The following is a 25565-nucleotide window of genomic DNA, read 5'->3' as shown; positions in this document are numbered from 1 at the left end:
GTGTTTCCAAACAAAATAAACATATTTATGAAAAAAAAGTTAAATTATGACAGCCAAATAAAACATCTTTATATTGGTCTCCCTAGTGTGATAAACTTTTGAATCCGATTTTTGTAATCTTACTACGTTGAAGGCGTTTTTCTTAATATTCATTAGTCAAGCCTTCGCAATTGGCCGGTAAGTGGGCAACGTCAATATTACGTAGTTAATATTCATGACCTAAGCCGTCGTCATATTCCTCGCCAGGTTTACATGATCGCTGGCCGAGCGCATCGATTCTTTCAGCATGCAGTTGCAGCGTCATTGTGGGCCACTGTTTGAATGAAGTTAGGAGACAGACAAATCTTCCGCATCACGATTCACATCCGGCCTTCGCAACTGCAGAGCTTTAAAAAAGACAAGAAAACAGAACGATGCCCGTATTTACAGGTTTGTCCACTTGTACTTGTACCTAAATCATAGTTTAAAATTTAAGAGATGTGAGAGAAGAGGCAACGCATTTAGCACGAGACATTAGCTTCAGGCCTCAATGGCTAATATCGGTTAAAAAATAAATAAACACGGAAAAGCAACAAAACAAGTAGACAAACTTTCTGTCATGTCGTGCTCTTGGGGAGACATGTTCATTTTATATGTGAGATTACACTGTGAGTGTTAATATGTCAGAATTGAGATTCAGCGATGCAGCATGTTAGCTCACCGGCTAAGCAGCACATAGTGTAATAAACTGGCTTTAAAATGTTTTATAGCTGTTGTTAATCAACAAACAATGTTTACTTAATAAAACCTGTTGACATTAGTCTATAACTGAACATATATCTATGTAAATGCATACAAACTTCACTTATCATTGTGTGCATTAGGTTTAGCAGCTTAGCTTGTCATGCTCTTGAATGCCCAAAATACGAAATAAAGAATCCATTTAAATTAAGGCCAGCTTGCTTCGTTTAAAGAAGAGTTGTATATATAACCTGCTTCTGTGAATCGAAATTTGATGCATCACAGATTGTAGTTTGCATGATACATGGTAAATTTAAGTAGGTCTCGAGCCATTTATTGGCTTGAACTGTCAGAGCTATGCTTCATTTGGTCTGACACATAGAAGTTGATAATGCAGTATCGTCTTTTGGGACCAAAAGCAGTCTCATGTCGTTAGCCTGTCTTTTGTCGTCTGTGTACAGAACATGGTGTGATTTAATGGGTTTTGTCTGGAGAAAAAGGTTTGTGTGAATGGAGTTTTAAGCACTCTTGACATAATTTCTGTTGCGTGAAAACACACTGTGTGAAAGTTTCTGCCTTTTTACAAAGTGTATCAATATATCAAGTTTTCTGTGGCTATACAACTCCTGTATCGTTCTTTGCATTTTTTGTGTGGTACTGATTAATTTTGCTGTGTCACTGATTTAGTGAATGTGAAATGGGGAAAGGAGAAGTTTGACGCGGTGGAGCTAAACACAGAGGAGCCGCCAATGGTGTTTAAAGCCCAGCTCTTCGCTCTGACAGGAGTTCAGCCAGAGAGACAGAAAGTCATGGTGAAAGGAGGAACACTGAAGGTAACGGCTGTGATAAGTCATTCAGAGCTTTCTATTTGTTGTCTGGGAAGTTTTTGTGATTGTGTGACTTTGTTTTTCTTCGTTTACCAGGATGACGAGTGGGGAAATATCAAGCTGAAGAATGTAAGTATCGCTTAATGATTTTTTGGAAATTATGTGAGTATAATCAATGAAGTTTGACAACTTTCAGATCTTTGCATTTCCTTCAATATCTTCAAGAGGATCAGTTCAGTGTTCTTCTGTATTTTTGCACTGCACGTATAGTAATGCACTATAGTACCTTTTAACAATTAAGCATGAAGTGCTTCACAAAACATAAAATCAAAAACACACACACAGTAAAACAACTCTTTCACATAGTAATAAACGTAAGTCTATACAATGAGTTTCAAAACTTGTAGCGTCTAAGACTTTAAAAAAAAGACACAAATTATGCATATCTAATATCCCAGGACTGGCTGTAACATAATTGTGTGGCCTTCACTACAAGTGCTCTGTAACCTGTTTTTTATCTGCACCTTGGAACAGCCAACAGTTCATGACAAGAAGATCTAAGAGGTCTAAATGTTTCATAAGGTCTTAAAAGTTCTGCTAAACATTCAGGCACCAACCCATGTAATGTCTTATATGTAGTTAGTAAAATCTTAAAATCAACTCTGTACTGGTTACCAATTCATTTTCAAGAAACTAAAACTGGAGTAATATGATTAAAAGACCTTGTTCATGTTAAAAGTCTAGCTGCAGCATTTTGCACTGATTGTAGCTGTGCTAAAATGTGTTGATTTAACGCTGAAAAAAAGGGCATTAGAATAATCAAGGGGAGACGAAATAAAAGCATGTATGAGCTTCTCTTTATCCTTGAATCTCAAGACATGTCTAACCTTGGAAATGTTCCTTAACTGGTAAAAACGAGAGTGATCTTACTTCCGGACGTGATATTCAAAAATTTTAATTAGTATCAAAATAGACTCCCAAATTTGTCACCACCTGCTTGATATGTGGGACCACTTGATTAAGTGCTGACTCAATCTAACTTTTTTTTTTATATCTACTATACACGTTTGAAGAACATTTAAATGACTCTGATCATTGGGATTCAATGACAAATACAATTGCAGTTCATCTGCGTAGCAATTAAAATTATATTATTTTTATTTTCGAAATCATAGAACCAAGCGCTAACATATATTGAGAAAACAAAATTGGCCCTAAAAGGGATCCTTGCGGAACGCCACAATATATTGTTGAAGAGGAGGACTTCTCATCTCCAACAGACACTACAAATTTCCTAGTCATTTACATTTACATTTACATTTATGCATTTGGCAGACGCTTTTATCCAAAGCGACTTACAGTGCAATTATTACAGGGACAGTCCCCCCGGAGCAATCTGGAGTTAAGTGCCTTGCTCAAGGGCACAATGGTGGTGGCCATGGGGTTCGAACCAGGGACCCTCTGATTAACAGCCCTGTGCTTTAGCCACTACGCCACCACCACATCTACTAGTCATCAAGTAGAAAACAAACCAGTCTAAAAAGCCACCCCAGATATTCACACCCATCTCTTCAATGTTTCGATTAAAACTGAATAATCAACTGCTGCAGTGCAGCAAATGCTGCTGTTAAATCAAGAAACACTCAAATGGAGTACTCTCCAGCATCCTCCACCATAGATAAGTTTTGTCACCCTAAGAAGTGCAGTTTCTATACTATTACAAATTGAATTGAATTAAATTGACATGAAATAAGGATTTGAGTTGAAATTGCATTCATTTGTGAGAAGAGATCGCAAAGTCTCCTGAAACAGCTGAAGTCCACCTTCAGTTTGCATTGGAGTTCTGTAAGTTGTTTATATATTTGCGAATTTGACTTCTCATCATTACTCTGCTTATTACAAGACTTTAGAAATTAATAAATATATAGGCATGAAATATTGATTTGAGTTGTAATTATTTTATTAAGTAGCTTGTAGAGATCGCACAGTGATATGAGAATTAGGAAAGAGGCATGCCATACCTGTATGACTGTTGAAATATCATGTTATCCCCGGATTCGTGATCATTTTTTAAAACATCAGACTGCCGAATGCCGCAATTGACAATCAGAATCAAGTATTCCAGAGAGCTGTGTAATAAGTAGCCTAAGGGATAATGGTATCTCAAATTAGTTTGTTTCTTCTATCACTCCACGCTCGTTCGTCTCGCATACTAAAACAATTTATACTCAAATCAATATTTCATGTCCATTTATTTATTAATATTTAGTAGCCATGTAATAAGTGGGATAATGCACAGTCAGCAAGCCATTGCGAAATAAACCCCTTCAGCCTGATACAATTTCCCAATAATTACTTTCTGACTACATTATCACTTTCATCTCACTTTATTAACCATATGATATGTCTTTCGATCTAAAGTAGTTTATCCTTTAGTACTCCTTCAATTTTGAGTGTTCTTAATTTAATTGGATCTCCTATGTAGGGGATGACCCTTCTGATGATGGGTTCTGCAGATGCCTTGCCTGAAGAGCCTGCTGTACGACCCATGTTTGTAGAGGACATGACAGAGGAGCAGCTCGCATCTGCTGTGAGTGTTCAGACTAGTATGAGATTTAGATCTTGGATCAGGAGTTACAGGGAATGGAACAAGTCTTCACATGTTTAACCTTCAAATTACATTCCAAGAACACTTGTGAAAATATTTCTCTAATTAATATCATGTTCAGATGGAGATGCCATGTGGATTGACAAATCTGGGCAACACGTGCTACATGAATGCAACAGTGCAGTGTCTGCACTCTGTGCCTGAGCTCAAAAATGCTCTCCGGAGGTACGTTTTAAGCATACCCTTCATGTCACGCTCCGTTTTTATATTACATTTAAAGTTGGTTTTGCTGTAACTGTGTTTTGTGCTGCCTTGCCTCCACTTGTAGGTATTCTGGTGCCTTGAGGTCTTCTGGAGCTAATGCACCCTCCCAGTACATCACAGCAGGTGATGAGATAACATTTTTGCAATGTAACATAATAGTTTTTAGTCATTCATATGCATGATACAATCCATCTGTTAATGGGTAAATAATGTGACACTCTTTGTCTGGAGTAAACATTAAAATGCAGTTAACGCAATTACTTTGAACTCACATGTTCATCATAGTAGAGGTGTATAGTCATTTTGATAAAAAAAAAAAATTCTGTGGCTAAAAGTAAAAAATATCTTGCTTGTATAACTGTGTGGATACAGCAATAAAATAGCAAGATTAGTGTGAACTGTCCACTTCTACGGTGAGGTTTTTTCTTTTAACTCTACTACTGTCATGGTGGAGCAACAGTTTGAAGAGACCATTACTGAGTAAGTTGTTAAAGTCAAGCAACTTACCTGAATAATAACACATCCAGTTTAATGGCACAGACGTTTGAAGGTAACTCTAACAGCCCTTGAGTAATGAGGTTTGTTCTCGCCACAGTAACGCACGTTAAGCTTGTTCAACCGAACCACGTGTTGGCAAGTGACTAAGCGCACTCATCTGCGTTCACGCACTTGTGTAGAGTGTTTCACCATATGTTGTGTACAACCGTGTATTCAAGCTGCAAGGAAAATATTTGAATACCTTTTCCTTTTAATAACGTTTTCATTTGTCAACTTTTATTGGAACTTTTCTCTACTAGTTTGTTACCATTATGCCTGTAACTGTTCAATGAAGGTTTTTTTATTAAAAAATAAATAAAATAAAAAGTGCAGGGTTAAAAAAACATTGCTTTGTTGTCGGACAAATGTTGTTCCAATGTGAATAGGAATGCATTGCTTTGATTTTCACAAAATTCATGGTGAGCAATCGTGATAGACTGATATATTGGCAAAAATTTGGCCATTTTGCCATGATTGCTTGGCTGATTAGCAGAAGTGTAAACCTTATCTTGTGTCCGTTCTGATTTGCTGTTGTTAAATCGTATTTATATAGTTTATCGGCCATCCAGTTTTCTAAATATTGGTATCAGTATTGGTCATTGAAAAAAAAAAACCATATACTTAGATCTCTAGTGAACAACTCTCTGTGTGAATAGGCCTTTGTAGCTTGTGACGTGAGTACTACTAACAGCATGTAGCACGTATTTGATAAAATACATTTTCTGTTCAGCTCTGCGTGATTTGTATGAGTCCATGGACAAGACCTCCTCAAGCATTCCACCCATTATTCTGCTGCAGTTCCTGCACATGGCCTTCCCACAGTTTGCAGAGAAAGGAGACCAGGGCCAGTACCTCCAACAGGTCAGAAGATAAACTAAAGTAAACGGATATGGTCTGCTCTGTCACATGAATATGGAGTTTCTGTAGGAATAATGAACTTGCAGGTTTCATAATCTTGGCTGAATCCATTAATTCTGGGTATTTTTAGCTGAAATATGGTTTTTTACCCAGGATGCCAACGAGTGCTGGGTCCAGATGATGCGAGTCCTTCAGCAGAAATTAGAACCTCTAGAACCAGAAACCCCAATGGAGGTCAGACTACTTTATTATCTATTCCAATGACATTGTTACTGAAACTAATCGAGATGTAAAAAATTTAAACCGTTCTTTTAACATGGTTTTAAATATTTGCAAATGAGCCCTTTTGAGACTTTCTGCTGAACAAGGGTTACCATGTAGAGATATTAACTGTTTGTTTTATGAAAATTGTGTACTTTTTGTCTTTGTTTTTGTGATGAAATTATAATGTTTTTTTAATGATTGTATTTAGAAGCATATAGATCACAAATGACTACATACAGAAAGATGCCCAAGAGTTGCCCAAGTTACTAGAAAGATCAAATAAATAAATTATAATAAAATAAGTACATAAGACTCGAGACCTAATTTGGTGTAAAAACACCATAACCATTTCTGCCCAACTTTTTACAGTCTTGCAATGGGTCCTTCGATATCTCCATGTTTACTTTTTGCGTGTCTTTCATTGAATTGTAGACTGCGACGGAGAGTGAAAGTGGAGCGGTTGCCGCTACAAAAAAGAAGAACTTCATCGATCAGTATTTTGGTGTTGAATTTGAGACTACGTATCCTTTTAACCTCTTTGATTGTTGTTGTTGTATGAATAGGATCTATATCAGGATTGCTTTCTCAATCAATACTCTCATAGTCTTTTGTGTGCTGTGGTTCCTTTCACTTTAATGGACTGCGCAGCACTCAGTTTGGTTCTCAGGCCTTAAGGCTGATTTATTCTTCTGCGTTGGAGCTGCGCCACAGCCTCTACACGGTGGTTTGCATTTATGGTTCTGCATTGGTGTGTCTGCATGCACACAGCCAAAATACTAGTGCATTGAGAGAAAATGCCTTCATTTCAGAAATGATTGCACATTTCATAAACAAAAATTCAAATGTATTTAGTAAATTATTGTAGCATTAAATACGAGTTCATGCTCAAGTATGTGAACATGTTGATATTTAGGTACATAATATTATTATACACGTCTTCCATGCAGAGAGATAATTAATCAGGAATATACTGTATCAATCATATTGTTTTAAGGTGTGTACACACTGCCAGCGACTTTATCGCTGCAGGTTGCCAGTGGCTGGCGGTGAAGTCGCTAGTGGGTGTTCCCACTACTGGTTGCCTAGTAACGTTTATAAATGACATTCACGGATGCCACTCCATTGCTGTTGACAGCGAATCTCTTTTCTTGCCACTAAAAACAAACATTTTGGAGGAAAAAGACTAACTGTAAATGGAATCAGTACATAAAGTGCTTTATATCAAAGATGAATGAGAAACCAGGTGTTCTGTTTGCCATAGCGGCTGTTTATCTGCGGCGAAAAATGCAAATGCCGGTCTGTCTGGGTACATAAAATCCCCGCGATCTCAGATACACCTTTCCACGCAGTATTTTTCTTAAAAATGTCCTTGTACGTGGGAAGAGACATATCATAGAGCACTGGAAATTTTCTAACAGCAAGAATTAGCCTTTCATCCATCTTTCCGTTACTGCAGGTTCTGAGAGAGAGAAGGATCACGTGAGCTCTCCCGTCTTCTCTCCTATTGGCTGTCGCTTCCGTTAGTCGCTCTTCATTTGAATAAAGTTGAACTTGCCCACACGCCCACATCTAGTTGCCAACAGTCGCAACAGCTCGTGTCGCCGGAAGTGGCTGTGCACTCATTGAAAATGAATGGTATGGAGTCGCTGTCGCACGCGATGTTGCTGGCAGTGTGTGCGCACCTTAACTCCCATACCAAATATATATGACGTTTAAGCCATGAAAGAGCAGAGTTTATTAGCTGTAAACTGGGTTTTTGTCATATTTGTTCTTGTAAATTCTTGAAATAAAACAGCAGATGCTTCTGATTAAAACTAGCCAAAATACAATGTGATATAAAGCGTAGATCTTAAAATTAGTTTTACAAAGCCACCTCCGATACATTAGAAATAATCCTGGATGAGTGTATCTAGTTACAAATCAGCTCTGTTGTGGACTGCGTAGACATGACATATAGTTCAATTTTTGGAGAGGTGCACATCAGGATACACTGTAGGTTCGACTCTGAAGTATAAATCTGCCTTTAATCAAGTAAATTGTATTATCAAGATTATTTTTAAATTAGAATGTTGTTTTTTTCTTTTTCAGCTGACAAATTATTTAATGAATATTGTCGAGAGACTACATGGAATATTTGCACTTTAAAGTTCTTTTGTCACACCATAGGACCATTTAAAATAAGTGAAGGCAAAAAGTGATAACATTACAAACTTAAAAGAAATGATGACCAGTTACAGGAACTACGATGTACACTTTCCCATATGCATTCATTTCAATTTGATCCTAATATTGTGTCGAAGTCCATGAACCCATTATGTGTCAACTGCTCAAGTATGGCAGTGTATGTATCTGTTAAGGCCCTTAGCCTGTATGTGTTCAGTATGAAGTGTACCGAGTCAGAGGAAGAAGATCCAACCAAAGGCACAGAGAGCCAACTGCAGCTCAGCTGCTTCATCAACCAGGAAGTCAAATATCTCGCCACTGGACTCCGACTGGTGAGTGTAGATCAGATCATTCACTCCACACAGTAAGTGCTACCTACCAGTGATCACAGTCCCTGTTAACCTTTACCTTTTCCCCCCATTCTAGAGGCTACAGGAGGACATCACAAAATTATCTCCTTCCTTACAAAGAAATGCCCTCTATATCAAATCGGTAAGCTTTTTTTTTTGTTTGTTTTTAAGAATGTTTTATCAAAATATTTAATTAACAAATAACAGTCACTCCTTATATTTCTCTAAGTCTAAAATCAGCCGTCTCCCGGCGTACTTGACGGTTCAGATGGTCCGCTTCTACTACAAAGAAAAAGAATCTGTGAATGCCAAAGTCCTTAAGGTAGGTCTTTTACTCTGGGGTGAGCTATATCTACTGTATATGTTATTCATTATGTCATTATATCATTTTGCTGTGTTTAGGATGTTAAATTTCCTCTAATGCTGGATGTCTATGAGCTGTGCACTGCTGAACTTCAAGAGAAGATGGTTTCCGTGAGGTCAAAGTTCAAGGAGATGGAGGACAAGAAACTGGAGCAGCAGACGAAAGTAAGTGCCGTTTGATGTCAGAATAAAATCACATTTATAAAATAGCAATTTTCATTTGCCTGTTGTTTTATTTCTCGTTAAACAGGTGAATCAGAAGGTTGTGGTATCTAAAGACACTAAATATGAACCTTTTTGTTTTCCTGACGGTGAGTACTCTGTGCTAAACCTGTATGACTTGCTTTAATGGAGCACTAAAGGAGATGTTGGGTACAATGTTAGCCGCAGTCTAGTTTCTCTTTAATTGCCTCCTTTTGGTCATAAAATTAAAGTAAGTGTTGACTGAGACTAACATTGTTCCTAACATCTCCCTTTATGCTCTAGTAAATTATGTCAGATCTTTATTACTGAATGAACCATCATTTTGACCCCGGAAGTGGGTTTGCATAATTATATCTTTTTGTTCTCTTTAGACTTTGGCTCAAACAATAGCGGTTACTATGATCTGCAGGCGGTTCTGACACACCAGGGGCGATCCAGTTCATCTGGCCACTATGTTGCTTGGGTTAAAAGGAAAGAAGGTGAATAATTGGTGATATTTCACTCTCCAATTCAAAAATAATGTTGATGGGCCTTGTTCATGAAACGCGAGCGTAATCATTTTCTGTGTTCATTTTTGTGAAACTATTCTTATTTAAATTGTAGCATTAATTTGATTCAATGTGTGCATCTATTCATAAACTGTTTGCAAACGTATGCCAGTGACATATTCTAGGGTTAACATTTGCTTTCAAATGTAATTAAACCAGATGCAGTGTTACTCTGGTAGCTAGCTATTAATATGTCGACAAATAACTTTACAGCTGAAGTGTGTCATTTCTGCATCAATTGAGTCAACGGAATTGCAAAGCAAACTGAAAATTGTTTTGAATACAGCTTTCTGAATACACCGCCTGTCTTTCATTGAAAAGCAAGTCTAAATATCTTATATGCTGCTTCTCAGGATTTTTAGATATTTTAAAACATTTTTATTTTTAATATTATATTCAACATTCTTAGATAATTATTGTTTATTCAGCAGTATAGCTGCTAAAGTAAATGTGTGTTGTTTTAAATTATTTTTAGATATTATTTTTGGAAAATAAGCCAAAACAAATCAAAAACGTATTTTGTTGCAATGTATAATGGGGTGAAGACTACCCTCTCTCACCTTTCTGTTCAATTCAATCCATCTTTAACTCACAAAAAAACAAACTCTCTTATTAATAAAGTTGGATAATGCCAATTTTCTTCACGATAAGAAATTCAGTGACGTATTACTGTATTTTAATTCAATAATTCATGAGCCATCACGTTATAATCTAGCTGAATTAAGCGTGCATGCTTGAGGGACGAGCGTCCGCACGACAGTGCGTGCATCAGCCGGATTCAGTTTCAACCTCTCTCCCTTAGATCGGGACATTCGTGCAACTCATAGAAGAGGTGCTGACCACTCAGAGAAATGCCGACCACTCAGAGAAATGCCAGTTTCTGAGTTTGTAGTTATTTACATGATCTGCTTCCTTATTATTTAAACTTTAATAAGAGCTTTAACACATTAAATTTAACGCCGGGGTGTTTCCTTTAAAGACGCTCGACACGCAAGTTTGGCTTCAGCGAAGCGGCAGCTCTGCTTAATTCACAATGAGAGTGCTTCTGTATTTACTTATTTTGTATTATTCCCTCATACTTTGTGATCTACATCACCTGAAGCGGTTTGGAGTGCATCTGGACTGTGAGCTTTGTAATTCTTCCTATTCTCAATCAGGCTCGAGCTGCAGCGCTGCTCTCCACGTCATCATTCGTTATATATATATATATATATATATGATCTCATGTTGCATCAAACGATTATTGTATTCTTTATTGTCGATAACGTTGACTAAACGTTTCAGCCCTAGCTCGGTCCCAAATGCTGCACTTGATGTGGACTTGGGATAGCCACCACGTGCATACGTTGTCCCATTTGGCCTTCTCCGTTTCAGAAGTGTTTGCACTAATGAGTGTACCCCCTTTGTAGCCATTTTCTGCCTTGAATTCACCCCTCATGCGAGCTTCACAGCCGACCTCTACCCACAATTTATATGTGGTGTTAAGTCAAGGAAGTGTGGATTCAGAGGGTCTAGTGTGTAATTTGGGAAAGGCTCAATATTTCTGGCAAACCTGGAAGGCTAATTCGCCTTGGGTTCCTTCAGGATTTTCAAAGTACACATTCACTTTAAGAAAGTGTGTAATTTGTTGTACTCGTGCAAAATTTAATTGTGAAAGTGACCAAGCTTTTAATTATTTTTGCTTGCATGGTTGGATAATTTCAGGTCATCATTGGATGAAAACCAAGAAAATTGTCAATCCATTAAAATTTTTACATTTCCATGGTCTTTAAAAGTTTCTAGCTGATATTGATTGATTAATTACTCTCTATACAGATGAATGGGTGAAGTTTGACGATGACAAAGTCAGTGTTGTAACACCAGAGGACATCCTAAAGCTGTCTGGTGGTGGCGACTGGCATATAGCATACGTTCTTCTGTATGGCCCACGACGTCTGGAAATACTTCAGGAGTAACAGTGGTTCACAGAAGAAACTTAAAGTATACATAATTGCCATTTCAAAGCACTGTCTGTATAGATGTGCAATAAATCCTGGTGTCTTTAAAAACCTGACCTTAATATTTTCTGAACTCTTAATGCATCAACACATGTGAGTTGAGTGTTTCTTTTTCCCCCCTTTTCCATGGATGATAGATTTGATTGAAGCAATTGCTGGATACCCCTATCCTTGTTTGGACTTGGAGCAATTATTTTCTAAATGCATTGGTTATTTTTTAAGCCTCTGTAAAGGTTTTCATGCTTGGTATCCCATATCCCACAGCAGTCATTTCTGGAGATGTAGATAATTGGTTCATGAATGATATTCTTGGCCAAGTTTTGGACATTTTACATCAAGATGAGGGTGTATGATATGGGAGGGGGGGTCATCAAGGATATGTTGTGTGATGCAAGGCCTGGTTTGAATATCAAAGGTGGATTTTGTTACTGAAGCATTTGAGGAGGATGGCTTCTTGCTCAAAACCCTCCTATCGTCAAGCTACCATGCAACAAACGCCATTGTAATTTCTGTCCTGTAATACTCAAATACAGTAATGTAATAAGTTATTGACTGCTGGCTTTTTATAATCAGTGAAAACAAATAAACATGCCAATTATACTCTTGGCTGTTACTTGCAAACAAAACCATTGGATTCATTTGGTATGGACATTTTATTTCAAAAACTTATAATGGTATTGAATACAATTCATTTTGGTACAGCAAAAACATACAAATGTTTCATGTTGAAAATGCTTAAAACTAACCAATAAGTTGAAAGAGTAAAGGGGATGCTGTGGAGTTATGTTTCGTTAAGACCATCTGCGATGTTGCTGAATCCAGCTGCATTAAGGGCCGTGACCAGGCTCTCCATTGTAGCTTGGGAGCCTTCTCGGTCCTGCCAGGCCACCAGCAGCATCTTCGCCTGCAACTCCACATCCTCACTGTCTGACTCGATCACACGGATCTCCTTCTCGCTCATCTCCAGATGGTCCGCCAGCATCTTCCACTTTGCTTTGAGTTTTGTGGCGATATCATCCATCTGACTGTTTGTCACCATCTTGCTCTGAATGCTAGGACCTGAAGGGAGAAAAGTTAAATGTCCCTTAAAAGTCTATGGGATTCTTTCACCAATTTTTTTCATATCTGATTGCTTAAACTACTAATGCAAGCCACACGATTGGAGGTTATGTCAGTAACACAAACAGTGTGTTGGCAAACACCATAAAATTCAGATACAGTCTTCCAAACGATTCACATAACTTAAGGGCAGATGATATACTCACTATCATTGCTCTCTTTCAGCAGGTTATCACCACTCTCATCATCCTCCTCTCCGGTTTTTATCTCCTCCGATGGAAGGTCTTTCTGTAAGAAAAAAAGATGCTTTATTTCACAGCTAAATGTAAAAGGCCAATTTGGTAGCTGAAAGAGTGATTTTTGTCTCATTTGCTATTATTAATTGAGACCACATCCACATTAATCCAGATAAATTTGAAAACTGCATTTTCGTTTTGAAAGGCTTTCATCCACACTGCCGTTTTCAAAAAGGTGATCGTCTACACACTAAAACATTTAAAAACGCTTAACTCTGAGGAGAGCCTTTTCGAAAAAGTTCAGTTTTTGGGTTCAATGCTGTTTCAGTGTGAACGGAAGGCCAAAACATTGAGTAAAATATATTTGTTTTCAGATTTATCAGTTTTAATTATATTGGGTACCCTTCTCTCTAGATATCAGCACTGACACAGAAAAATCCATATCAGTTGACCACTAGTTCAAATGTTATCTGCCATTGCTACACCTTTCTCTTAGCATCAGATGAGGTGGACCTACACTCACCGGAAGCTCTTTGGCCAGTTTAATGACCATGTTTTCCAGATAGTCAGCCAGACTCTTGAACAGCTGATTGGTGGGCTGGAAGAAGTGGGGGCTTCGCCGGGACAACAGCCGCAGGGCTCGCCAGCCGTAATTTGAGTTACGCACAACTCTGAGGAAAAACAGCAAATTATTCAATAACCTATTCTGAAGACTCAGTTAAGTGTGATACATATATTATTTATTTTTTTAAATGAGACTGAATTAGTAAACGGCTGTACTTGTACTCCTCCTCCACCATGTTTGTAGGATCGGCCTGTTCGATAGCCTCTACAAAAAAATCTTCCAGTGATGGCATGAACTCCCTTCAACCAAGATCAAGACATGAATTAATACAAAACCTCTGACTAAATGAATAAAGCAGGATCTTTTCCAGAGTGTCAATGAAATACATACCTGCTCTCTGACTTGCAGGCCTCCATGTTGTCAGGATTTAGATTCCATAGCCTTGTGAGCTCTTCACTGATCAAGGTGAACACCACAGGGAATCATTAACAGAAAATAAGATTGCACACCATCAGTTGTCTGGAACACTGGCTCAGCAATATGAATTATGGAATAATGAAATATTAATATCTTACTTTCCCATGAGGATTTTACGATCAGGGCCCTTCCCCAGAAAGTCCTCTGGTGCTGGTCTCTTTCTGCTGGGCCGGATGGGTTTGGTCTCTGCTGGTCTGAAAAATTATTTCAATTTTTTCACACTCAGTTTCTTACCACATTATATAATTTAGTCTTTTTAGAAACCTTGCACTAAGAATTAACGTTTCAGAATAAAATGTAACAATACAATTAGAATCATAAAATGAGACCGATGTCGTCAACATCATCATTATTATTACCTTTCTTTCACAAAACTTGGGCAGCCCTCATTCTTCCACGAGTTCCAGTTCTCTTCTGTGTTCAGGATGTGCTGTTGATGATATCATGAATAAATTAAGATGACACTAAGAGATCATTTAGTTATGAGTAAAACTATATTTTTCAACAAAAGGAAGAGTACAAATGATTTACATGCAACATATATAATATTTTATTAGTGCCCGTTTCTTTCACAGCTCAGTACAGTCCCTACATCTTTATATACACCGATCAGCCACATCATTAAAACCACCTGACTAATATGGAGTAGGTACCCCTCGTGCCACCAAAACAGCACCATCATGCATCTCAAAATAGCATTCTGAGATGATATTCTTCTCACCATAATTGTACAGAGCCGTTATCTGAGTTACCGTAGACCGTGTAAGTTCAAACCAGTCTGGCCATTCACTGTTGACCTCTCTCAGCAACAATACATTTCCATCCACAGAACTGCCACTCACTAGATGTTTCTTGTTTTTGGCACCATTCAGTGTAAATTCTAGAGACAGTTGTGTGTGAAAATCCAAGGAGATTAGCATTTACAGAAATACACAAACCAGCCTCACATTTATTTTCCCATTCTGATGATTGATGTGAACATTAACTGAAGCTCTTGACCCGTATCTGCATGATTTTATGCATTACACTGCTACCACATGATTGACTGATTAGAAAATCGCATGGCTGATTGTTAGGGTTGGGCTGGTTTGAGTATTCCTGTAACTGCTGATCTCCTGGGACAAAGAAGAATCTGCCCGATTCCAGCCTTGCTGAAGCACCCCCAGATCATCACCAATCCTCCACCAAATTTCACAGTGGGTGCAAGGCACTGTGGCTTGTAGGCCTCTCCAGGTCTCGATCTATCCATTAGACATCCAGGTGGAGTATCGTTAATTATCTGGGAGTGCTTTAGCCAGGTTGGAATCGGGCAGATTCATGTTTGTGAAGGATGCATGAATCAAGCCACATACAAGGTTATCCTGGAAGAAAACTTGCTATCTTCTGCTCTGACAGTGTTCCCAAACTCTGAGGATTGGTTTTCCACAAGGACAATGCTCCATGCCACACAACCAGGTCAATCAAGGTGTGGATGGAGGCCCACCAGATCAACACTCCCTCATGGCCAGCCCAATCTCCAGACATGAACCCCATTGAAAACCTCTGGAATGTTATCAAGAGGAAGATGGATGGCCACCAGCCATTATAAACAAAGCAGAGCTGCTTGAATTTGAAAGTGTGGCATAAAGTCCCCCAACAGCAATGTGAAAGACGCATGATAGCTGTGACTGAAAATCAGGGTCATTCCACCAAATATTGATTTCTGAAATCTTGCTAAGTTAGTACATTAGTATTGTGTTGTATAAAAATAACTATTTACTTCTGTATACATGCGGCTCGGACAGTAAGCAGCAACAGTGTTTCCCCGCGACACATTGTTATTGTAAATAACAAACTTGATATCAGAGGAAGACTGCACTGTTTTATCCTATGTTGCTTCACTTTATTTCCAGATCTTCCAGAGTTGTTTGTTTCTTTAACTTTCTATCCTGACCTGCAATGGAATTGCACCGCAACAGTGGGGGTTCCCCTCTTACAAAAAACTCTGGGATTCCCCCAGCGCATATATACATGAACATGAGAGGCAGTCGATATTTTACATTGGTGTGTATAAATGGGTATAGTTTGTGCTTTTCCCACTATAGTCCCAGAATTCTATCTGCTGTGTTGACTTTTTGATATGATGTTTGGCTCTATCCTATGACGTTTGTTATTCAATCTGTTCATGCACATGCACACTCAAAAACCTGTTAGAACCCTGCTGATGTGTTTACATGACCGCACAAGCAGCTTTCTGTATGTGTTAAACTGCTTTCTCTTAATCCCTTAAATCAGGGGTCGGGAACCTGTGGCTCTTTGTTATAAATCAAGTGGCTCGCTGGGTCTCTCACCATTCACCAACACATGATCGTTTAAAACTTTCTAGAGATACTTTTCCAACAGAAAGTGTGGGTGCGATTGAAAAGCTGGAAGTCAATGACACTGTTTTGTTTCCTTTCTCCTGAATTTTACAGCCTACTTCTGGTGAACAAGGTTTGAAATGAACACCCTCCAAATGCAGATTTTTCATACAGAGTATTTTGCTGATGTACCAGCCACTGTGGAAGGCGACCTGAAAGACTTCTCAGAGTGATATATAACAAGAAACTAGACACAAAGACGTGCGTTTGACAAAATGTGATTATATTTTGAAGACCAGACAAAACAAAAGCCGCCGATGCGCATCTGATTTGATGTGCGCAGTGAGCTTTACGAGTGCATTGAAAGCGCTTCTCCAACACATGAACATTCATAGAGCTCTGGGACTTGTTTCCCAAGAACTATTGATCTTAGCTGTTAAGAGCATTTTCTACGAGCGATTTTATGAACGTTCGTTACTTTTTATTGTCAACTAGGGTGTGCTATAGCACCCACCACCCACAAAATGTGTCTTGGTGTGACACATGACAAGAAATGCTGATGTGTTTGAAGAAACACACTTTATTATATTTTTAAGAACAGACACAAGCCGTCAATGCTCGTGTCTGATTCACTGTTCAGAGGCGTGCAACAGGACCCAGTCTCGTGAAACAAGCCCATGTAAAGAGTTATCACACCCTTTTCTCTGTTTCATTCAAATGAAAACTGTTTGCAAGAATAATGTAGTCTATGAGAATGCTGCACATGATCTCCGATCATCTCGTGAGGAACTGCAAGTTTAGTTCGATATTACACATTGTGAACGCAACTCTGCAGGTCCAGTAATGTATACAGGTATATATGTATTAAATAAAAGACGAAAGTGATTAAATCATGAAGTAATACAGGACACGTTCACATTCGTTAACAAACACATTCGATAAGAACACATTCGATTTTCTTAGGCTTATTTAATATTATGATTATTATAATTATCTTTACATTCATAATTATCTTTAATTCGTAATTCATGTGCTAGTAATTTTCACCTGTTGTTGCATACTGATACTTGCGTGATGGTAAATGGGGCCGTTGGAGACGGTAAATGTTAGGATTTGGGGAGGGGGTTATATATCATATTTTATCACTTCGTTATTTGTATTGCTTTTTCGTTTCGTTTAAAGTGCAATTTGAATTTAGAAATGTCTTTTGTGTTTCAATAAATTCATTTTTAAAGAAAAAACAATAAAGCAAAATTATACACCGACCACGGGGATTGACCATTTATTTGGATATTGATATTTTAAACGCGATTATCATTCAAATGTTTTTTACATATCGGCCAGTCCAAAAGGGAAGTAAAAATTTTTCTGAAGTAAAATGAAGTCATTTTATGGAGACCCGCACTAACACGTGTACTCAATTCCATATTGCAACATGTTACCTATATGTGCATATTTGTTTGTTTTTGAGTAGTCTATGGGCAATATAAACATTGTATTTTATTGAAAAACCTAGTAAAATAGTGGTTTTTGGATCAACCAAAAATAAAATAAAAAATGTCTTAACTGCAGGTAAATGTGGTCATTGCTTACCTCAACCATAGATGCAAACTTGTCACCATCTGGTGGGGTTTCTCTCAGTAACTTAAATTGAGGAAAGGCAAGTGAATACAAATAATCCAAAAAATAAGTTTGACAGTAATTTCACAGGTATCCCCCACAATAAGTTATTTGTATGGAAACAAACCTGATAGACAACTTTGGTTGTGTCCTCAATCCATAAAGTCTGATCATCATTTAAAACACAGCTTGAACTGCAAGGGTTGAGAAGACATTAGGTGTGGAAAAACAACAAATGACAAAAGCAGGACAAAATTGTACTTAAAAGATTACTGTAAGTGCTACATTGTTGTCTCTCTGACCTCTTGAACTTGACTTGGCCCTTGAGGTACTGGAACAGGATAAGGTATTGAAGCAGAATGTGTCGTCTGAAGTTGCTGTCGCTCAACTGAAGGTCCATCAACTGCAGAAAGATGGAAAATTCCCCTCAAGTTAAGAGGTTTATGATGGGAGTATAATGTTCATTCCGCTAGACTGGATTTTTAATGAACGGATGAGTGCTAATGACTGGAAGCACCCACTTTCTCACTGGTGAGAAACTTGGCAAAGTAGACGTGGTCTCCAGCTGCAGTCCTCATCTCCTCCAGCTTTCTCTTAGATGCCTGCATGTCGTCCAGTTTATAACTCTTGAACACGGCTAGTGTCTCGTCGGAATACTGTAGAGAACACAATGAGTCAAAAAAATCAGTGCCAGCAACTGGGAGACCAGAATGATAAACAAATGTAGGCAGATGGACTATGTTCAGAATATTCTACTACCAGCTGAATCCCACGATTTTAAAAACAATGCAGTATTCAATGTGTATGCGGTGCACTGCACAAATAATTTATGCATACATGAAATACCTGGATGATCGGCAACATTCTGCAAAACTGTTCGTCTTTACCACAAGCAAGTCTTGTCAGTGTTAAACTTCACTGAGCGAATGAGCGTTTACATCCTTATCAATCAAACCGATCGCAACACAGTAATGGATGTGCCATTATTTTGATTACACTGTGCTTTGCGATTTAGTAAACCTACAACATCATTCCACGATTTCAGTTTCAATGTAAACAATTGAGCAGTTTTCATAGAACTGGTGTCTCAGAGGTCAAAGTCTACAGGTTTACAAAAGTTTTTAGATGGTTTACCCTTATTGTGTAAGTGCATTTTGTTAGCGCGAGAACCAATGCAAGCGTTAAAAGCGCAAGTAAATCTGCACTGCACGAGATACCTTTTAAGTTAACAGATGATTGTACTATTTTAAACTACTTTATATAATGCTGAATACATTGTATATTAATGCTATGGGAGAATATTTGATGGTCCTAAACAACCATTCAAATTTAAGTTATCTTGATTTAAGCTTTGTTTCAATTATTGTGATTGTATCAAATTGTTAATTCAGTATTGTGAATTAAACCGAATCATGAGATAAAGCATTAAGCCCTTAATAATTTGTTTTTTTTTAAATACAGGAAATAAAATTATACTTTTTATCAGGTTAATTGAAGAAATAATCGAAGATTAATCGATTATCAAAAGAATCGCTAGTCGTAGCCCTACAAAAATGTTAATTGACAAAGTGTTTTGATTTGGCCAACGCTAACGTAGATGAGGTGAAAAAGATGCATCATTACGATAATCAAATTATTTTGACATACCGTTTATGAAAATATGAGAAAAACAAGCAACTGCAAGATATAAACATTTTATGAACTGTGTGTTGGTTTGTTTTTAAAGAAAAATCTAGAAAACAACTGGTTTAAATAATCTATTCATAGTATGTTCGGGATTTTACCGCATAAGCAGTTTAAAACTTAAAAACTGCTTTAAAATAGTGGTCAACCGATACGGGTTTTTCAATGGCCGATACCATTATCTGGAGAGCAGGATGGCCGATTAATCTGCCTGGCCGACATATTGGTCTATCAATCCTTTAAAACTATGATCTACACTTACAATGCAGCGAATGAACAGGTGAACTCAAACAAAGTCCCTTTCAAGGCAAGTCAGTCCAATTGGCGGCCATCTTAGGAATGCTCCCAGGTAGTTTGGGCAGCCGTTTCTACGGATACCAGCTAATGCACATGAGTGTTCTCGAGTTGACTGACAGGCCATGTCTGTATCTTAAAGGTGACTGGCTTGTTCACCTGTAAGGCTGGACTTCCTTTTCTATATCGGTTGGCCGTTCCAATTGCTCCTGTTCATTTTAATAGAAGTGGTCTGTCTCTGTGAAATAGTCTCGGACTCATATTTTTGCACGCTAGTCAGAATGCGCAACTTGCATTGTGAATATGCCATTTCTGTAAGAACACGCTACATGTAGGCTGACGCAATATCCTAAACTGTCCAAAAACACAGAATACTGTAGTCTCTCAAGCAGGAAGAAATCACAAATTTAGTTAATACTTCATAGTATTCATTATAAGCCATTATTTCAGGAGCTCTGGTTTTCAAGATGGTTTTCTCAGGTTGTTTATACTGATAAATCTTGAATATGTTTGATAGATAAAGAATTAAATGTTTATAATTTTTTGTTTTTTTTTTAATGTTTGAATATTTGGCTCAGTCCGTTTCAGTTTGAAAAGTTTTTGTCCTTTTTTGCACATTTTCGTAAACTAAAATTTGTTAAGTCGACTAACATTATATGCCATTTTAGTCAGAGTAAAAGTGACTAAAATGTATGAATATGACACAATGAAATATTGACTAAATTTTAATTACATTTTCGTCAAAAGACAAAAAATATGACTAAATTATGACAGTATAAAACCAGACCACGCTGCATGACATACTGTCTCCCTCAATGCAATGTGCTCAATTCCTTCTAAAATGTGCAATTTCATTGTTCCATTCTACAAATTGTACAACATACTATATTTAAACAAAAACATCTGCTATATACAGTATTGTATACTATGTTGTAGACCATAACTGTCAAACAAAAACGTTCTTCTGTTGTTTTCTGCATGTTCTGAATTGAGGTACCTTGAGGAAAGTCATCCATAAGAACTTGTCGTAGCATTGTATGGGGTTTCTGAAATAGTCCTGCAGGGTCCAGAACTTTCTGTACAGGTTGTAGTCGATGGGAATAGAGCTACAAAATAAAAGCACTTCATCTTAGGCTTCATTCAAACAGTATAACAACCCTAAATAAAGGCAAAAAACAGGACGTTGACTTTGTAACTAAGATACAAACATCTCTTACCAGGGAGCTGGTGCATCTTCATCACCCATCTCCCCCTCCTCCATCCCCTCCTCCTTCACTTCTGAGTGCTAGGAGATTGAAAAATGCATGTTAATTAATTTCAAAGATTACATTTCAAAAATATTCATTTTCAGTATATCTAAAGTTAATTTGTGAGCATTCATTTACCTGCAGTCCAAGTGTGCTCTCCTGCTCATTTTTGTTGAACACGGTGATGTTATCAAGGTTGAACTGACTCTGTAGGTTCAGTCCTGAAATATAGGGAGAGGACATTAGAAGTAGCTACCGCTATTTCGGTTTTACCGCTTTTTGAACTTTCACTTATCTGCAATAATCATTATGAATTAGTCACTTTCATTACTGACAATATTCATCCATATTTTTATCCTCACGTCAGTGCATATTTTGTTTTTAGATAAACTGATTAGAAAAATTCTTGGGATTTTGGTAGAAAAAAAAAAAATGCTTTTGGGATTTAATTTATTCAAATCAAGTGATTTTTATTTGTATAGCGCTTTTCACAACACACATTGTTTCAAAGCAGCTTTACAGAAGATCAGGCATTAACAGAAAATTAAATTGATATCTATAAATTCTTTGAGTCATCGTTGTGTAGTTTGATTTAATATGATTATGAGGTGTATAAAAAGAAGTAATTATATATATAGGATAATAAGATTAATGAGGTGAATGGATGAGGTTCATTTATGTGCAACCAAAATACCAATAATAATCCCCAAAGAAAAAACAGATTAACCCCTAAACAAATAATACAATACATATCAATATAAAACCTACCAGATTTTTCTGACAAAGGGAAGAGACGTGCTAAAAATAGCTGAATTCGTCCACAAAACACTGTATTCTGAGATTTGGAGAGTCTTCTGAGGAGATCTGTAGGGGAACAGAGGTAATGTCAGGATACCTCAAACTATAATATGATGACAGTTATCTTGGTGATTTATCAGCATCGGTCAATATTAATGATCCGCAATTATCCGATTACTCCAATAGTATTATTATTTTTAATATTTATCCTCATTTATACATTAATGTTTGGGTGCCTGAATTTTCTTAGATAAGCGTTTAAGTGTTTCAAAGTAGTATAGATGCAATAAATGCTTATATAATTAAAAACATCACAACTCACCATTACACATTCTTAACAAATAATTTTTTCCAGCAGAGTAAAATGTATTCTGTAAACATGAGAGAAAGTACACAATATGAGAGAAAGCACAAAATCACAAATACTAGCATAACTAGAGGTAAATAGAAGTAGACCGATATATTGCTTTTACAGATAAATCGGTGCAGATAGTTGCTTTTTGGAACTATTGATTATCGGCCAAAATCTCTGCCAATATTTGTTTTATACCTCATCTTGTAAAAAAAAAAAAAAAAACGGTAACTCAGATAACCACTCTGTACAACTGTGGTGAGCAGGTTGGCGCCGTTTTGGCGGCACAAGGAGGACCTACACAATATTAGGCAGGTGGTTTTAATGTAGTGGCTGATTGGTGTATGTATGTATGTATATATGCATATACTTATACTGTCTATACAAACTCTTCATCTGGTAACTATATAGGCTATACAAAGTTTAATTTGGTAAATACTTTACTAATATTGTAACTGAGCCAAGTCCCTAGTGTATTTTTGTCTTGTTTATAGTTAAAAGTCCCATATTATGCAACAAATCAGAATTGTTCTGTTTATTATTGGGATTTTGGTTGCACAATAAACTGTGTTTGGGATTTTATTCGTTTTGGACTCTTGTAGCCTCAATGTCTGTGCCTGTCATAGTAAGGAAATGACTAAAAAACATTTCATCATTCTAGATGACTAATCGGTTATTGGCCTTTTCCACCACCTTGGTTATCGGTATCGGCAAATTCCACTATCGGTCGACCTCTAAGTGTAATTACCCTGAACAGTTTTTATATCAACCACTACTACCAATTAAAGAAAACTAAAATATACTTCCAAACTTACAGACTTCCACGTAGAAACATTTTCTTCAACAAATGTAAAGATTTTGTCACATTGATCGAGAGGGAGACAGTCGAGAACATCTGCCAGAAGAAGAAAGGGACTGGTGGCCGAGCAGATGCCTGTGTGGACATGAAGACAAAAATATTGCTGATCTCCAACTTATTCAACTGCTCTCTGGAACACTTGATTCTGATTGGTCAAATGCAGCATTCTGTGGTCAAATACAGTTATATACAGATTATATTATATACAGTAAAGTACACTATATTATAATGAACACGTTCCTTAAGCAATTGATTTCCTATATAGCTTAAATCACTCCACTTCACACATACAATAACACCACTTAGAGGTTTTGAGTCCTGATCATATTACCGAGGTTTATTTTGCAATAATGACTGACTGACTGTACAGTATCCCCATTATAGAGACTGCAAACCACAGATGGTTTATAAAATGGTATAAGTGTACATACCTTCAGTCACACCATCTATACTGATGTAGATCAGAGAAAGAAAATCCTCAACATTCACTTTCTGCTTCACCTGTAAAAAGTACATTCACATCAGACTCATAGACAAACCATTCAAATAACAAATCCAAGCACCTCGATGCTATAAAACGAACATGAAATCATTAGTAAAACTGTGAACTCACTATCTGTTCTTCAAGGACTCCTCGGAGAGCTTGATCAAGAGTGGTTTTCTTCTCCGTTTCACTGTGAGCAGTCAAATAAAGAGCATCTCAACAGTGATCCATACAAGATTATTCAAATCTTCCAACATTAGCACATGTGCAAATGAATCATTGAGAAAACAAATGGTTCAAACACAGCAAATCAACGCTGTGCTGCACAACTGAGGATAAAATCAATGAGATTTGAAAGATAACTGATAAACAAAATTGCTTACTTTCCATGCAGATGACTGAAAGCGCTGGTCAGGGGTTTACAGTTCTTGATATCTACTGCACTTTTGGTGGCAGCCTGTAAGGGGAAAAACACACTTTTAGTATGATTTATTGAGATATAGATCCTGTAGATTTTAATGCCTATGCTATTTTAGACAAAAATCATCATTATTTTTGATGAAATCACGTTTTCTTTTGGTCATGTTACCATGATATTAACATGTTTTTAACGTATTGTACCATGGTAATACCTTGGATTTTTGGACATGTACACTTTGAAGCACATGAATACCATTGTATTACAATAACTGTACCATGATACCCCTGAACTGTCCTCCACAAACATAATCAGCTATCTAGGGGCCTTCATTAACAAATCACTGTCTATGTCTAAATATCAAATAGATCAAATGCATTAAGAATAGCCTTTCTGTTTGGCTACTGTGATCAGATATGAGTTTATTGTGGAGATACACGACCATGCTCAACTTTAGCTGCCAAGATGCTCAAACTAATAATTTTTCATAGCGGAATCGCCTGGCAGTGTCAAAGCACATCTGTCGGCCACTGATACTCGTGAAATAACATTGACGGTTTACCGTAAATTTCTCTCTGGCTTCAGTGAAGTTGAAATGGGACGGCGGCGACATCTTTACGAGCGCTTTGTCCGTCTGACTCCTGACTCAATGTACTTCCGGTTCATTTAAAATGTGAGCGGAATGTGTGACAGATGTCCAGCAGATGGCAGTCACGCCCCTTTTACACACGCGAGCATTTCAATCAACAATCAAATATGCATTATTGTATTACACCATTATATTGTGATTATTGCAACATAAATATATAGTTACATCAATAAAACTCTAGTAACTTAGTTTTAGTCGATAGGAGAAGATGGAGGACGATATGTCCCACTAAAGACCAATGTACATTTACTTTTGAATTTGAGAAAGGAGATGATATTAGTTAATTATGATTTTGTAGTAACTTTAGTAAATTATATTCCATGCCCAGTAGTTGTAGATATGCACAAATAAACGTCAAAACAAAAGAAGAAGAATGTAAAAGTGGATAAAAAAATTGCTTAAATATTGACCTGTTTCTCATCTACACATCACATCTGAATATTCACTGCATACTCAATTATTAGGCAAATTGTATTCCTCAGGATTAATTTTATTGTTGAACAAACACAATGCTCTCAGTCAATCCAAAATGTTATTGAACCTCAAATCTGAATGTTTAACAAAGAAAAAGTTAGTTTTGTATTTCTCAGGGGAATATATTAGTGTGCACAATTATTAGGCAACTAAATTACAAAAATAATTTCTCCCAACTCACTTGATTATTCTCAATTTTTTGAGTAAGCGCAACAAATAAATAACACAAAATGACAATTAAATAACATTTTTGGCCTTTCAAAAATATTCAGTGACCAATATAGCCACCCTTCTTTTCAATAACTTCC

General features: G+C 37.1%; 2 protein-coding genes across 2 annotated transcripts; one reads left to right on the top strand and one right to left on the bottom strand.

The window, feature by feature from the left end:
* The first annotated feature begins 268 nt into the window (after positions 1-268).
* On the top strand, positions 269-12319 carry LOC127649787 (ubiquitin carboxyl-terminal hydrolase 14-like). The gene is made up of 16 exons (XM_052135020.1): positions 269-429; positions 1408-1553; positions 1644-1676; positions 4033-4137; positions 4277-4380; positions 4484-4542; positions 5687-5817; positions 5968-6048; positions 6511-6599; positions 8459-8573; positions 8668-8733; positions 8821-8913; positions 8994-9119; positions 9205-9265; positions 9530-9637; positions 11522-12319. Exons 1-16 carry the CDS (start codon positions 414-416, stop codon positions 11659-11661), a joined length of 1473 nt encoding a protein of 490 aa, XP_051990980.1. The 5' UTR covers positions 269-413; the 3' UTR covers positions 11662-12319.
* A 27-nt stretch (positions 12320-12346) lies between these two features.
* On the bottom strand, positions 12347-24779 carry LOC127649786 (THO complex subunit 1-like). Its single transcript, XM_052135019.1, has 21 exons — positions 24697-24779; positions 24100-24173; positions 23846-23906; positions 23664-23733; positions 23189-23307; positions 22344-22392; positions 21992-22087; positions 21362-21444; positions 21194-21261; positions 20974-21082; positions 18521-18655; positions 18302-18402; positions 18127-18193; positions 17973-18023; positions 14400-14470; positions 14139-14234; positions 13954-14019; positions 13779-13862; positions 13522-13669; positions 12969-13050; positions 12347-12762 (listed from the first exon to the last, which is right to left on the bottom strand). Exons 1-21 carry the CDS (start codon positions 24745-24747, stop codon positions 12485-12487), a joined length of 1959 nt encoding a protein of 652 aa, XP_051990979.1. The 5' UTR covers positions 24748-24779; the 3' UTR covers positions 12347-12484.
* Between the last annotated feature and the right edge of the window lie 786 nt (positions 24780-25565).

The sequence above is a fragment of the Xyrauchen texanus genome, chromosome 9 (assembly GCF_025860055.1).
Source record: "Xyrauchen texanus isolate HMW12.3.18 chromosome 9, RBS_HiC_50CHRs, whole genome shotgun sequence".
NCBI classification, from domain to species: Eukaryota; Metazoa; Chordata; class Actinopteri; order Cypriniformes; family Catostomidae; genus Xyrauchen; species Xyrauchen texanus.
The sequence above is the reverse complement of the archived record's forward strand: the minus strand, read 5'-3'. Positions and strand labels throughout refer to the sequence as shown.